Source organism: Cherax quadricarinatus, chromosome 56, assembly GCF_038502225.1.
Source record: "Cherax quadricarinatus isolate ZL_2023a chromosome 56, ASM3850222v1, whole genome shotgun sequence".
NCBI classification, from domain to species: Eukaryota; Metazoa; Arthropoda; class Malacostraca; order Decapoda; family Parastacidae; genus Cherax; species Cherax quadricarinatus.
In genome coordinates, this window is record NC_091347.1 from 4,889,783 (window position 1) to 4,906,880 (window position 17,098).

General features: G+C 40.1%; 1 protein-coding gene across 3 annotated transcripts in view; it reads left to right on the plus strand.

Annotated features, from left to right (window-relative positions):
* The window catches only part of Caper (RNA-binding protein 39-like protein Caper), a 69,439-nt gene extending 53,787 nt beyond the window's left edge, over nucleotides 1-15,652 (plus strand). For all 3 annotated transcript variants that reach the window (XM_053793958.2, XM_070097033.1, XM_070097034.1), the window contains 5 exons: nucleotides 7,455-7,721; nucleotides 13,711-13,873; nucleotides 14,562-14,730; nucleotides 14,920-15,104; nucleotides 15,225-15,652. In XM_053793958.2, the coding sequence (XP_053649933.1) occupies nucleotides 7,455-7,721; nucleotides 13,711-13,873; nucleotides 14,562-14,730; nucleotides 14,920-15,104; nucleotides 15,225-15,319 (879 nt within the window). In that variant the 3' untranslated portion in view covers nucleotides 15,320-15,652. The remainder of the gene's footprint in view (nucleotides 1-7,454; nucleotides 7,722-13,710; nucleotides 13,874-14,561; nucleotides 14,731-14,919; nucleotides 15,105-15,224) is intronic.
* Nucleotides 15,653-17,098: the final 1,446 nt, after the last annotated feature.

The window sequence follows — 17,098 nt, forward strand, 5'->3', positions numbered from 1 at the left end:
GCCTTTGAACCAAGTGAGAGAGTAATTGTGGTAGGGGACCTGAATGCTAAAGTAGGAGAAACTTTTAGAGAGGGTGTGGTAGGTAAGTTTGGGGTGCCAGGTGTAAATGATAATGGGAGCCCTTTGATTGAACTTTGTATAGAAAGGGGTTTAGTTATAGGTAATACATATTTTAAGAAAAAGAGGATAAATAAGTATACACGATATGATGTAGGGCGAAATGACAGTAGTTTGTTGGATTATGTATTGGTAGATAAAAGACTGTTGAGTAGACTTCAGGATGTACATGTTTATAGAGGGGCCACAGATATATCAGATCACTTTCTAGTTGTAGCTACACTGAGAGTAAAAGGTAGATGGGATACAAGGAGAATAGAAGCATCAGGGAAGAGAGAGGTGAAGGTTTATAAACTAAAAGAGGAGGCAGTTAGGGTAAGATATAAACAGCTATTGGAGGATAGATGGGCTAATGAGAGCATAGGCAATGGGGTCGAAGAGGTATGGGGTAGGTTTAAAAATGTAGTGTTAGTGTTCAGCAGAAGTTTGTGGTTACAGGAAAGTGGGTGCAGGAGGGAAGAGGAGCGATTGGTGGAATGATGATGTAAAGAGAGTAGTAAGGGAGAAAAAGTTAGCATATGAGAAGTTTTTACAAAGTAGAAGTGATGCAAGGAGGGAAGAGTATATGGAGAAAAAGAGAGAGGTTAAGAGAGTGGTGAAGCAATGTAAAAAGAGAGCAAATGAGAGAGTGGGTGAGATGTTATCAACAAATTTTGTTGAAAATAAGAAAAAGTTTTGGAGTGAGATTAACAAGTTAAGAAAGCCTAGAGAACAAATGGATTTGTCAGTTAAAAATAGGAGAGGAGAGTTATTAAATGGAGAGTTAGAGGTATTGGGAAGATGGAGGGAATATTTTGAGGAATTGTTAAATGTTGATGAAGATAGGGAAGCTGTGATTTCGTGTATAGGGCAAGGAGGAATAACATCTTGTAGGAGTGAGGAAGAGCCAGTTGTGAGTGTGGGGGAAGTTCGTGAGGCAGTAGGTAAAATGAAAGGGGGTAAGGCAGCCGGGATTGATGGGATAAAGATAGAAATGTTAAAAGCAGGTGGGGATATAGTTTTGGAGTGGTTGGTGCAATTATTTAATAAATGTATGGAAGAGGGTAAGGTATCTAGGGATTCGCAGAGAGCATGCATAGTTCCTTTGTATAAAGGCAAAGGGGATAAAAGAGAGTGCAAAAATTATAGGGGGATAAGTCTGTTGAGTGTACCTGGTAAAGTGTATGGTAGAGTTATAATTGAAAGAATTAAGAGTAAGACGGAGAATAGGATAGCAGATGAACAAGGAGGCTTTAGGAAAGGTAGGGGGTGTGTGGACCAGGTGTTTACAGTGAAACATATAAGTGAACAGTATTTAGATAAGGCTAAAGAGGTCTTTGTGGCATTTATGGATTTGGAAAAGGCGTATGACAGGGTGGATAGGGGGGCAATGTGGCAGATGTTGCAAGTGTATGGTGTAGGAGGTAGGTTACTGAAAGCAGTGAAGAGTTTTTACGAGGATAGTGAGGCTCAAGTTAGAGTATGTAGGAAAGAGAGAAATTTTTTCCCAGTAAAAGTAGGCCTTAGACAAGGATTTGTGATGTCACCGTGGTTGTTTAATATATTTATAGATGGGGTTGTAAGAGAAGTAAATGCGAGGGTCTTGGCAAGAGGCGTGGAGTTAAAAGATAAAGAATCACACACAAAGTGGGAGTTGTCACAGCTGCTCTTTGCTGATGACACTGTGCTCTTGGGAGATTCTGAAGAGAAGCTGCAGAGATTGGTGGATGAATTTGGTAGGGTGTGCAAAAGAAGAAAATTAAAGGTGAATACAGGAAAGAGTAAGGTTATGAGGATAACAAAAAGATTAGATGATGAAAGATTGAATATCAGATTGGAGGGAGAGAGTATGGAGGAGGTGAACGTATTCAGATATTTGGGAGTGGACGTGTCAGCGGATGGGTCTATGAAAGATGAGGTGAATCATAGAATTGATGAGGGAAAAAGAGTGAGTGGTACACTTAGGAGTCTGTGGAGACAAAGAACTTTGTCCTTGGAGGCAAAGAGGGGAATGTATGAGAGTATAGTTTTACCAACGCTCTTATATGGGTGTGAAGCGTGGGTGATGAATGTTGCAGCGAGGAGAAGGCTGGAGGCAGTGGAGATGTCATGTCTGAGGGCAATGTGTGGTGTGAATATAATGCAGAGAATTCGTAGTTTGGAACTTAGGAGGAGGTTGCGGGATTACCAAAACTGTTGTCCAGAGGGCTGAGGAAGGGTTGTTGAGGTGGTTCGGACATGTAGAGAGAATGGAGCGAAACAGAATGACTTCCAGAGTGTATCAGTCTGTAGTGGAAGGAAGGCGGGGTAGGGGTCGGCCTAGGAAGGGTTGGAGGGAGGGGGTAAAGGAGGTTTTGTGTGCGAGGGGCTTGGACTTCCAGCAGGCATGCGTGAGCGTGTTTGATAGGAGTGAATGGAGACAAATGGTTTTTAATACTTGACGTGCTGTTGGAGTGTGAGCAAAGTAACATTTATGAAGGGATTCAGGGAAACCGGCAGGCCGGACTTGAGTCCTGGAGATGGGAAGTACAGTGCCTGCACTCTGAAGGAGGGGTGTTAATGTTGCAGTTTAAAAACTGTAGTGTAAAGCACCCTTCTGGCAAGACAGTGATGGAGTGAATGATGGTGAAAGTTTTTCTTTTTCGGGCCACCCTGCCTTGGTGGGAATCGGCCAGTGTGATAAAAAAAAAAAAAAAAAAGTACACTGGTTATCCTAAAGGATATACACTGTACAGTGGACCCTCGGTTATCGGCCGTAATCAGTTCCAGAAGGCACCTCCTTCATTCTTCCTCCTCTGAAGCAAGTTCCTGAGCTGTGGTCTGTTGCTCTTCCAGATGAAGCTCTTGCAGCTCTTCAGTGGTTAGCTATTCCCTGTGGTCCTCCACCAAATCTTCCACATCTTCACCACTAACCTCCAACCCCACGGACTTGCCCAGAGGTACAATGGATTTCACAACAGGCATAGGGTCCTCAGGGTCAGCCCCAAACCCTTCAAAATCCCTCTCTTGGACACATTTTGGCCACAATTTTCTCCAAGCAGAGTTCAAAGTCCTGGAAGTCACTCCCTCCCAAGCCTTAACTGTAAGGTACACACTATAAGGCTTGTGCAGTGGAGGATATTGAAGTGATTCCTCCAGAGCTCTCTTAGGATCAAATCTGTGTCTGAGGTTACTTCAAAGCACCTTTGAAACACTGCTTTGGTGTACAGTTTTTTGAAGCTAAAAATGACCTGCTGGTCCATGGGCTGGATGAGAGAAGTGGTGTTAGGAGGCAAGAACTTCACCGTGATGAAACGGAATTCCACAGACAATAGGTCTACCAAGTTTGGAGGATGAGCAGGAGCATTGTCCAGTACTAGGAGGCACTTGAGTGGAAATTTGTTCCAGGAGGTACTTTTTGACACTCAGGCCAAACACATCTTTCACCCACTCTTTGAAAATTTGCCTTGTGACCCATGCACTATTGTTAGCCCTCCACATCACACACAATTTACTCTTGAAAACATTGTTTCTTGAACACAGGGATTTTCAGTGATACACCAGTAAAGGCTTCACTTTGAAATCCCCAGTAGCGTAAGCACAGAACAAGAGTAAACCTGTCTGTCATAGGCTTGTGTCCAGGCAGGGCCTTTTCCTCCTGTGTAATGTACCTCTTTGGCATTTTCTTCCAAAACAGGCCGGTTTAGTCGCAATTGAACACTTGTTGGGGGAGGAATCCTTGAGCCTCTACATACCCCTTGAAATCTTGCACAAATTTTTCAGCCACACATTTATCAGAACTTGCAGCCTCTCCATGCCTTACCACACTGTATGCCACTATGCTTCTTAAATCTCTCATTCACTTACAGCAGCACTTGTTCCAGGCATTTTTTTTTTTTTTTTTTACACAAGATACACATACAACTGCTTTGCCTTCTCACAAATTGCTGACTCCACAACACTATCTCCCACTAAGTGTTTTTCCCTGATCCACAACAATAATAACTTTTCCATATCTTCCATTATTGGTGACCTTTGTTTTGTTATCACATTTACTCCTTTCGTAACATCGGCTTCCTTGATTTGTTCTTTCCTTGCCAGGATGGAAGTGATGGTAGATTTGTTTTTCCCATACATCCTGGCAAGTTCCAACATTCACATGCCACTCAAATTTTTCAGTCGCTTCTCTCTTAAATTCCATTGTGTTTCTCACTTTCTTTACCACAGGAACTTTACTAGGAACTTTCTTTGGGGCCATGCTTACTTCACAATTGCACTTAATAAATAACAAAGAAAAACACTGGTTTATAGCGAAATGTTTGGATGAATGAGCAGGAGCTTCCTCACTCGGCCAGCGACACGGCTACAATGACTCAGGAACATGCGAGTGTCGCCGGTCAATAAGCGTCCAATATGGCCGATAACCGGAAGCTGAAAAACCGGCTGATAAGCGAGTTGGCCGATAAGCTGAACAGCCAGTAACCGAGGGTTCACTGTGTTTATTCAAGATGCACTTTTCTTTTCACTGCACTATACTGGATCATTGTTTTTATTGCTCACGGCAGCTAGGCCTACGGTAATTTTCCCCTTACACTTCCATTTAAATTTGTTTCATGCTGATTTCTCAGTGGTGGCAGTTTTTTGTGCTTTTTTTTTCTAGCTAGTCTACTTCCTTCACTATGGTTACCCTTAATAGTTGTCCAGGTTTATCCATTTTCACTCAACAGTAATACGATTGACTGCTTCCCTCGAATGGCAACACTTCCTGTTTTGCACCAACACTGAGCTTAGTCTGGGTCCTTGTCACTTCCAATATTTTGTTTGATTTCCACTTAAAGAATGCAAGGATCACACATGTTGCTCACATTCGACAGATTAGCCATTCACGGCATTAATGATTCTTTTCTACCGTTTTTGCTCTTTTAAGGACAACCGCTAATGCTTAACCCTTTCAGGGTCCACAGGCCCTCTCAGAGACTTGTTCTCAGGGTCCCCCAAATTTCCAAAAAAAAAAAAAAAAAAAAAAAATTTTTATGAAAAGATAGAGAATCTTTTCCCGATCATAATGACACCAAAAAGAATGAAATTTGATGGAAAACTTACGGAATTATGCTCTCGCGAAGTTAGCAGTATCGATGATGTTTAAGCATCAGCAATTTTGTCCACTTTGAACCCTATTTTCGGCCAATTCCAATGTACTAGTCGACAAAAATCATAACTGTTTCGCTAGAACTCCATTTTTTCTATCGAATGAGTACAAGAAACCATCAATTTACCGATTTCAACTATCCAATACAGTGGTCAGAATTTAGCAATTTTGCCAATTTCACACAAATTTCAAAAGATGCCAATTTCCAAATAGGGTTCAGAATAAACAAGAAAGACATTCCTGGTACTAAAATAACATTTCCTCTGTTCATTAGTCATGTCCCCAGGCCCCTCTTACATTTCTTTTGCTTTCCACTTTGAATTTTTTTTCTCACAAAAAAAAAAAAAATAAGATTTACTGTTATGCAGACTACTGCATTAGTGTAGAAATGGTATAAATAATATCAGCGCATTTGTGAAAGAATATTAGACTCACCAGTTGACGTGTATTGGACGCTTAGCATGATTTGTTTACTTTTGAACTTTGGTAAAAATAGAACATTTCTGCTACTTTGAGCTCAATTTCAAGGTACTTTTCATTTTAAAACCAGTCAAAATCATCTCAATTTCCATAATATGTCTTCCATTCTATACAATGAGACAAAGAAAACTAGAATACAACAATAAATACCATACGAAAATATAGTGCAAAGTTGCTGTTTTAATCCAAAAACACGGTTAGTTTTTTTTCTCATTATGCACTGTGTGCTGCAGGATTTTTTTTTTATACTGTGCACACTGACCACATAGACCCATTCTTTCATATGTAGGCCTACCAGCTTTCTCTCGTTAGATCTGAAGGCGCTAGAATTTATGTGTACTAGTACGTCATGGACACTGGCGCTAAAGCCGTACTGGTACAGCCGAAACCCTGAAAGGGTTAAGGAGACTGAGCCCACACACACCTATGTGCTCCACTCAGGTGTTCCTCTAGTAGTGGTAGTGGTAAAGCTGGTAGTGGAAGTAGCAGTAGTGTAAGTATAAAGTTGGAAGAGTGATAGGTGGGACAAGAATAGAAAGGGGAAGTGTGAAAAGAGACAAAAGTGCAGGTGGGGGCCAAAGGTAATAGGAAAGGAAATAGTAGTGGAGTCATTCAAAGGCCAACAAAGAGGAGCACTGCAGGAGAGCTAAGGGACCACAATGGGTAAGACAAAGACACGTGAGGGGAAGGAAATGAAGGACAGAACACCAAGGCAGAAGAAAGTAAACTCAAGAAAAAGGATCCTATATACCCAGGATGACTCGAGTATGGAACACATTCGTACAGCATAATGATGTCAGCGAGATAGTCAGTTGATCAAAGAAAATGCTGGCCCACAGATGGCTCCAACTTCATCCTGTTCCCTACTTGTATGTCTCATAACAATAAAAATGCTTTCAAATGAGCTGATGTAGGTAACAGCTATTAGCTTGCCAATAAAGTTAGGAATCCTTAACCTGTAAATAGCTTGTCAATAAAACTAGGGATCCTTAACCTTGTCAAACCCTGTGTAAAAAAAAAAAAAAAAAAATCGTACGTGTTCTAAAGTTTGGCTAATACAGTTGTTTTAGTGAAATCTCAGCTTCAACAGTAGAAAGACTTCGAAGACTATTTCAGAGATGTGTTGTTTCTTTGTGACACTAATTATAATGACTCATTCTGGTATGAACAATGTGTGTCCATGTTTTAAGTACTAAAGCACATTGAAATAAGTATTATAAAAAACTATTGTACACAGTGTTAGGCATGAAAACAATCATAATTTGGCATTAAATTTTAAAATACAAATACCACTAGTTGCATTTATGACAGTTGTTAATGAGCGATTATTTTTTTTGCAAATGTTGACCTGCCATAAAACCATAAATTTGTTTTGGTTTCATTTTTCTTTTCATACTGTGCTTCTATTTAGAGAAATGAGCTCTTTCAGACTTTTTTTTTTTTTCCCACCAAAAATTTTTGCCACATGGGAATTAAAAATGCAGAACCTGTGACAATTAGTGTTAATGTGGAATGCATATTGATATTTTGGTGGAAATGTTTTCAGAAAGGAAATGTAATGATGCTCTGTATGTTGTGGTGGTGGTGGTTATACCTGGATGTTTGAGAATGTCATGCTGTACTTGTAATATGCAAGTAGTCAAATGTATCTTGTTAGAATGTGTGTGAGTGATGTTAATATTAAAGCAGCTGCTCTGTGATTAATGTGTAATGATGAGTGTTATTGAAAGTACATTGTTTTTATGCACAGGCTTTGGGACTTTCCGGGCAGAAAATACTTGGTGTTCCCATTGTGTGTCAGCCAACACAAGCCGAAAAAAACCGTGCTGCCTCGACAGCAGCCGTGCAAGACCAGAAAGCAGCTACAGGACCTATGAGACTGTATGTGGGCTCTTTACATTTCAACATCACAGAAGATATGCTCAGGGGTATTTTTGAACCCTTCGGAAAAATTGATCACATACAACTAATTATGGACTCTGAAACTGGAAGATCAAAAGGATATGGGTTCATTACAGTAAGTGTGCTTGTATTCATTATCTACAAGGGTTGCTGTAGTCTGGGAATATTAAATTATTAAAAATATAGAATTTAGAAACAGAGAATTAGAAAGTAGTTTTTCACGAGATCATATACTGATTTTGTAAAGATTTCTGACTAATAAATTAAAAGCACCTAGGTAGTAGGTTGGTAAACAGCAACCGCCCAGGGAGGTACTACCGTCATGCCAAGTGAGTGTACAACAAAAGCCTGTAATTGTTTTACATGATGGTAGGATTGCTGGTGTCTTTTTTGTCTCATAAACATGCAGGATTTCAGGTACGTCTTGCTGCTTCTACTTGCACTTAGGTCACAATACACATACATGGGTTTTTTTTTTTTTTTCCAACAAGTCGGCCGTCTCCCACCGAGGCAGGGTGACCCAAAAAAGAAAGAAAATCCCCAAAAAGAAAATACTTTCATCATCATTCAACACTTTCACCACACTCACACATTATCACTGTTTTTGCAGAGGTGCTCAGAATACAACAGTTTAGAAGCATATACGTATAAAGATACACAACATATCCCTCCAAACTGCCAATATCCCAACTCCCCCTCCTTTAAAGTGCAGGCATTGTACTTCCCATTTCTAGGACTCAAGCCCGACTATATGAAAATAACCGGTTTCCCTGAATCCCTTCACTAAATATTACCTTGCTCACACTCCAACAGATTGTCAGGTCCCAAGTACCATTCGTCTCCATTCACTCCTATCTAACACGCTCACGCACACTTGCTGGAAGTCCAAGCCCCTCGCCCACAAAACCTCCTTTACCCCCTCTCTCCAACCCTTTCGAGGGCGACCCCTACCCCGCCTTCCTTCCCCTATAGATTTATATGCTTTCCATGTCATTCTACTTTGATCCATTCTCTCTAAATGACCAAACCACCTCAACAACCCCTCTTCTGCCCTCTGACTAATACTTTTAACTCCACACCTTTTCCTAATTTCCACACTCTGAATTTTCTGCATAATATTTACACCACACATTGCCCTTAGACAGGACATCTCCACTGCCTCCAACCGTCTCCTCGCTGCTGCATTTACCACCCAAGCTTCACACCCATAAAAGAGTGTTGGTACTACTATACTTTCATACATTCCCTTCTTTGCCTACATAGATAACGTTTTTTGACTCCACATATACCTCAATGCACCACTCACCTTTTTTCCCTCATCAATTCTATGATTAACCTCATCTTTCATAAATCCATCCGCCGACACGTCAACTCCCAAGTATCTGAAAACATTCACTTCTTTCATACTCCTCCTCCCCAATTTGATATCCAATTTTTCTTTATCTAAAACATTTGATACCCTCATCACCTTACTCTTTTCTATGTTCGCTTTCAACTTTCTACCTTTACACACATTCCCAAACTCATCCACTAACCTTTGCAATTTTTCTTTAGAATCTCCCATAAGCACAGTATCATCAGCAAAAAGTAACTGTGTCAATTCTCATTCTGAATTTGATTCCCCATAATTTAATCCCACCCCTCTCACAAACACCCTAGCATTTACTTCTTTTACAACCCCATCTATAAATATATTAAACAACCATGGTGACATTACACATCCCTGTCTAAGACCTACTTTTACCGGGAAGTATTCTCCCTCTCTTCTACACACCCTAACCTGAGCCTCACTATCCTCATAAAAACTCTTTACAGCATTTAGTAACTTACCACCTATTCCATATACTTGCAACATCTGCCACATTGCTCCTCTATCCACTCTATCATATGCCTTTTATAAATCCATAAATGCAATAAAAACTTCCCTACCTTTATCTAAATACTGTTCACATATATGCTTCAATGTAAACACTTGATCTACACATCCCCTACCCACTCTGAAACCTCCTTGCTCATCCGCAATCCTACATTCTGTCTTACCTCTAATTCTTTCAATTATAACCCTACCGTACACTTTTCCTGGTTTTATTTTATTTTATTATCACACTGGCCGATTCCCACCAAGGCAGGGTGGCCCGAAAAAGAAAAACTTTCACCATCATTCACTCCATCACTGTCTTGCCAGAAGGGTGCTTTACACTACAGTTTTTAAGCTGCAACATTAACACCCCTCCTTCAGAGTGCAGGCACTGTACTTCCCATCTCCAGGACTCAAGTCCGGCCTGCCGGTTTCCCTGAACCCCTTCATAAATGTTACTTTGCTCACACTCCAACAGCACATCAAGTATTAAAAACCACTTGTCTCCATTCACTCCTATCAAACACGCTCACGCATGCCTGCTGGAATTCCAAGCCCCTCGCACACAAAACCTCCTTTACCCCCTCCCTCCAATCTTTCCTAGGCCGACCCCTACCCCGCCTTCCTTCCACTACAGACTGATACACTCTTGAAGTTATTCTGTTTCGCTCCATTCTCTCCACATATCCGAACCACCTCAACAACCCTTCCTCAGCCCTCTGGACAACAGTTTTGGTAATCCCGCACCTCCTCCTAACTTCCAAACTACGAATTCTCTGCATTATATTCACACCACACATTGCTCTCAGACATGACATCTCCACTGCCTCCAGCCTTCTCCTCGCTGCAACATTCATCACCCATGCTTCACACCCATATAAGAGCGTTGGTAAAACTATACTCTCATACATTCCCCTCTTTGCCTCCAAGGACAAAGTTCTTTGTCTCCACAGACTCCTAAGTGCACCACTCACCCTTTTCCCCTCATCAATTCTATGATTCACCTCATCTTTCATAGACCCATCCATTGACACGTCCACTCACAAATATCTGAATACATTCACCTCCTCCATACTCTCTCCCTCCAATCTGATATCCAATCTTTCATCACCTAATCTTTTTGTTATCCTCATAACCTTACTCTTTCCTGTATTCACTTTCAATTTTCTTCTTTTGCACACCCTACCAAATTCATCCACCAATCTCTGCAACTTCTCTTCAGAATCTCCCAAGAGCACAGTGTCATCAGCAAAGAGCAACTGTGACAACTCCCACTTTGTGTGATTCTTTATCTTTTAACTCCACGCCTCTTGCCAAGACCCTCGCATTTACTTCTCTTAAAACCCCATCTATAAATATATTAAACAACCACGGTGACATCACACATCCCTGTCTAAGGCCCACTTACTGGGAAATAATTTCCCCCTTTCCTACATACTCTAGCTTGAGCCTCACTATCCTCGTAAAAACTCTTCACTGCTTTCAGTAACCTACCTCCTACACCATACACCTGCAACATCTGCCACATTGCCCCCCTATCCACCCTGTCATACGCCTTTTCCAAATCCATAAATGCCACAAAGACCTCTTTAGCCTTATCTAAATACTGTTCACTTATATGTTTCACTGTAAACACCTGGTCCACACACCCCCTACCTTTCCTAAAGCCTCCTGAAGGAGGGGTGTTAATGTTGCAGTTTAAAAACTGTAGTGTAAAGCACCCTTCTGGCAAGACAGTGATGGAGTGAATGATGGTGAAAGTTTTTCTTTTTCGGGCCACCCTGCCTTGGTGGGAATCGGCCAGTGTGATAATAAAATAATAAAAGATCTCACCCACTCTCTCATTTGCTCTCTTTTTACATTGCTTCACCACTCTCTTAACCTCTCTTTTTCTCCATATACTCTTCCCTCCTTGCATCACTTCTACTTTATAAAAACTTCTCATATGCTAACTTTTTCTCCCTTACTACTCTCTTCACATCCTGGTATACTCAGTAAACTTATTCCTCTATAATTTTTAGTTTCTCTTGTCCCCTTTCCCTTTATATAAAGGGACTATACATGCTCTCCGCCAATCCCTAGGTACCTTCCCCTCTTTCATACATTTATTAAACAAAAGTACCAACAACTCCAACACTATATCTTCCCCTGCTTTTAACATTTCTGTCATGATCCCATCAGTTCCAGCTGCTTTACCCCCTTTCATTCTACGTAATGCCTCACGTACCTTCCCCACACTTACATTCTGCTCTTCTTCACTCCTAAAAGATGGTATACCTCCCTGACCAGTGCATGAAATTACCTTCTCCCTTTCTTCCTTAACATTTAAAAGTTCCTCAAAATATTCTCTCCATCTACCTAATACCTCCCTCTCCCCATCTACTAACTCCCCTACTCTGTTTTTAACTGACAAATCCATACTTTCCCTAGGCTTTCTTAACTTGTTTAACTCACTCCAAAATTTTCTTATTTTCATTAAAATTTCTTGACAGTGCCTCTCCCACTCTATCATCTGCTCTCCTTTTGCACTCTCTCACCACTCTCTTCACCTTTCTTTTACTCTCCATATACTCTGCTCTTCTTATAACACCTCTGCTTTGTAAAAACCTCTCATAAGCTACCTTTTTCTCTTTTGTCACACCCTTTACTTCATCATTCCACCAATCACCCCTCTTTCCTCCTGCCCTCACCCTCCTATAACCACAAACTTCTGCCCCACATTCTAATACTGCATTTTTAAAACTATTCCAACCCTCTTCAACCCCCCCACTACTCATCTTTGCACTAGCCCACCTTTCTGCCAATAGTCACTTATATCTCACCCAAACTTCCTCCTCCCTTAGTTTATATACTTTCACCTCCCTCTTACTTGTTGTTGCCACCTTCCTCTTTTCCCATCTACCTCTTACTCTAACTGTAGCTACAACTAAATAATGATCCAATATATCAGTTGCCCCTCTATAAACGTACATCCTGGAGCCTACCCATCAACTTTTTATCCACCAATACATAATCTAACAAACTACTTTCATTACGTGCTACATCATACCTTGTATATTTATTTATCCTCTTTTTCATAAAATATGTATTACTTATTACCAAATCTCTTTCTACACATAGCTCAATTAAAGGCTCCCCTTTTACATTTATCCCTGGCACCCCAAATTTACCTACTACTCCCTCCACAACATTTTTACCCACTTTAGCATTGAAATCCCCAACCACCATTACTCTATGTACAAGCATATATATACACACCCCTCTGGGTTTTCTTTTTTCTTTCTAGTTCTTGTTCTTGTTTATTTCCTCTTACCTCCATGGGGAAGTGGAACAGAATTCTTCCTCCGTAAGCCATGTGTGTTGTAAGAGGCATCTAAAATGCTGGGAGCAAGGGGCTAGTAACCCCTTCTGTATATATTACTAAATGTAAAAGGAGAAACTTTCATTTTTTCTTTTGGGCCACCCCGCCTCGGTGGGATACGGCTGGTGAGTTGAAAGAAAGAAATTGAAAGCAACCAAATTTTTCAGAAAGGTACGTTGGTGTGTACTCAGTTTTCATTCATGCCCCTCCATCATGAGCTGTGCTTGCTCTGTCCCATGCCAGCACATATTCAAATAATCACAGTTGCATAGAATGATTTGGCCTGCTTCCAGAGTTGGAATTACAGTAGACATAATTTCCATGGCTTGCATTCCTGGAAATCTGCACTACTTGCATTGTACTTGTGAAAAAAAAAAATGGTGAAAATTAGGGCTATATTCTTTACACCTTCAAAGAAGCTAATTAAGTTTCCTCTTAATTCTTCAAAAATAATGGTTGTTCTTATCTGAATATTGTTCAGTATCTGTACTGTTTAGAAAGTGAAAAGGAAGAGTTGAAGTACCCTATGTAAGGAAAAAATTATTCTCTTGAAGTCTATTTTCTGGTGCACTCGCATTGAAGTTGCATATTATGTTCAAGAAACTGCATGTTATTGTAAGTGTATACTGTTTTTTTATTGGCTAATAAAGCTAGAAAAAATATTTTCACAGCTCAATAGTATGTCTACATGTTTAATAACTCTTGCATCACACAAAGTGCATAACAATAAATAACTTGTATATGCTGTGGCCAACACATCAGTACATGACCTTCAAGATTGCGAATACTATTGACTTATTATTAGAGAAATTGTATATAATACTTAGCTTTTGGAATTTATTGCCTTTGTAATTCATTTAGTGAATTAAGATGCTATCATTTCAGTTCCACAACTCTGATGATGCCAAAAAAGCTCTTGAACAGTTGAATGGATTTGAATTAGCTGGGAGGCCGATGAAAGTAAATCATGTTACTGAACGCTCGGAAACTCAGCAGGGAACATCTCTTCTAGATTCAGATGAAATGGAAAGGGCAGGCATTGATTTAGGTAAGTCTTTTCTTGGTTTAGCTTATGACTTTAAATCTCCATACATATATATACATATATTTTTTTTAATGAACTGGCTGTATCCCACTGAGGCAGGATGACCTAAAAAGAAAAACAAAAGTATTTCTTTTTAAATTTAATATTTTTTTCCTACACATTGGCCATCTTCCACCAAGGCAGGGTGACCCAACAAAGAATCATTTTCATCATTCACATGTGGTCACTTCTTTGCAGAGGTGCTCAGATACGACAGTTTAGACGTCCCTTCCAACTGCCAATATCCTAAACGCCTCTGATGTACAGGCATTGTACTTCCCATTTCCAGGACTCGGGTCCGGCTAACCTGTTCCCCTGAATCCCTTCACAAAATATTACCCTGTTCACACTCCAGCAGCTCATCAGGCCCCAAAAACTATTCGTCTTTATTAGCTCCTATCTAACACGCTCGTGCACGCTTGCTGGAAGTCCACACCCCTACAGATTTATACATTCTTAGTCATATTACTTTGTTCCATTCTCTCTAAATGACCAAACCACCTCAACAAACCTTCTTCAGCCCTCTGACTCATATTTTTAATAACTCCACACCTCTTAATTTCCACACTACAAATTCTCTGCATAATATTTACACCACACATTGCCCTTAGACACGCCTCCAGCCTCCTCCTCACAATGTTGCATTTTACAGGTGCAACAGGACGCCTTCAGTTGATGGCGAAGTTGGCTGAGGGAACTGGCCTTCAGCTTCCTGCAGCAGCTGCAAATGCTTTACACATGCCAGCCACGCCTCAGCAACAGCCAGCACCACCTATTGCTACCCAGTGTTTTCTTCTATCTAATATGTTTGATCCATCAACGTTAGTAGCATCTGTTCTTAGTGTTTTATTTGCCAGTGAACATAAAACATGACTTTATTACAAATGTGTGATACAGAAGACTGCAAAGTTAATTGGAAGAGATGGAAGTATTGGATTCAAAACACAAACTTGTAGGTTACAGTACATGTATACAGTTTATTTTCATTGTATATTTTAAATTTGTTTCAGTGAATCTAATCCAAATTGGTCTGATGAAATAAGAGATGATGTTTTAGAAGAATGTAACAAACATGGTGGTGTTCTGCATATATTTGTGGATAGACAGTCTGCTCAGGGTAATGTTTATGTCAAATGCCCCACCATTGCAACAGCTGCTGCCTCTGTAAATGCACTCCATGGACGATGGTTTGCAGGTAAGATTGTTTCTTATTTATGAATTTTTTTATAAATTCTGTACAGCATTTTCATATGTGTAAATTGTAATTTTATTAAATAATGCTTAAAACACATTGTAGAAAATTTATATTTTTCAGGTAAAATGATAACTGCAGCATATGTTCCTGTTATGAGTTACCATTCCCTTTTCCCTGAAGCGATGACTGCATCACAACTAGTGTATCCACGATGAACTGACAACTCTCAGAATCCTGATGGCAGTCTACAGTAAATCTTTTTGAATGTATTAGGTCTAATCAATGATGAGAGCTTTTTACTGGAGATTTTTCACAAGTGGCTCTGTAGTCATTAGTTATATATTACAGTACTATTTTTTCAAGTAAAGTGAATGTACGTACTTTGTTGATAAGAGGATTTATGTGGATCATGCTGCACAGTTATTTGATATGGCCTGTGTGGTTGGTGTGTGTGTGTGTATATATATATATATATATGTATAGATGGATGTGTATGAATCCTTGCATTTGAGTCATTTTGTGCATGTATAAATAAATTGTAAATTTAATTAATTTTCCTTAAACCATATAAGTTAAGGTGTTATGTACTCTTCAGAATGTAAAAAAAAAAAAAAAAGGTTTTCAACTGCTAAGCATGCAGAAGGGTGCCCCTCAAGGGAGGTTCCTTGACACTGGTGAGGGGCTCTTCATCTAGGGAATTCGATCTATGCTCCAGTTCCTTGAATTGTCTGAATACTTTCCATTCCCCCTCCCACATGCAATGTATAATCCAATGGATTTAGCACTCCCCCATGATTATAATTGTGAAGGGCTCTTGATTCAAGGAACTGAAATTTTCTGTGGATCAAATCTGATTGCTTACCATTGCCAGGTGCCGTATAATCTACAGGATTACCTGGTGAGGGGCTCTTGATCCAGGGAATTGGATCTGCTCCAGTTCTCTGAATTGAGCCTGAATACTTTCCATCCCCCACATGCACTGTATAATCCTATGGGTTTAGCACTCCCCCATTGGCAAGACTCCTGTGATATCTTCAACCTGCAGTAATGGACAAGGCATTACAGTGGAACCTCTACTTATGAGTGCCCCAACGTGTGAGTTTTTCAAGATACGAGCAGTCGCTCAGTTGATTCTTTGCTTCCAGATGCGAGTGGGCCTCAAAGGAGGTTCCTTCATGCTGGTTAGGGGCTCTTGCTCTTGATCTAGGGAATTGGACCTCAGTTGTTTGTTGGACACCCAGGTTGACACAGTGGTGTCAGCCTGGGTGTGAGAGGCTGGACAATTTCCTCCAAGCAGAGTTCAAGGTCCTGTTAGTCATTCCCTCGGCAATGTATGATGGAAAGATGCTTCTTAACATCAAAATTGGAAGAAATCGGACCATGAATAACCGAGTTCACTTCTTGGCCATTAGCCACTCCTTAGCGGTATGTTTTCGTTTGGTTTTATGCTTGTATTCTTTTTTTTTTTGTCTCATTTGATAGAATGGAAGATACATTACAGAAATACTGTAGATATGATTTTGATTGTTTTCACAACGAACAGTACCTTGAAATTGAGCTCAAAGTAGTGGAAATGTTAGATTTTCGCCGATGTTCAAGTGTGTGTCCACCTGGCCAGTATTGTACACAGTCACGAATGGGTTGACATTATTTATACAATTATTACAATAATGCAGTAGTCTGCATAACAGTAAATCTTCTATTTTTTTTTTTTTTTGTGTGTGAAAAATTCCAAATGGTAAGCAAGAGTATTATTACAAGAATACGTATGTACTAATAAATAATACGTATAATAATATACTCTGCTCTTCTTATAACACTTCTGCTTTGTAAATACCTCTCATAAGCTACCTTTTTCTCTCTTATCACACCCTTTACTTCATCATTCCACCAGTCACTCCTCTTTCCTCCTGCACCCAACCTCCTACAACCACAAACTTCTGCCCCACATTCTAATACTGCATTTTTAAAACTATTCCAACCCTCTTCAACCC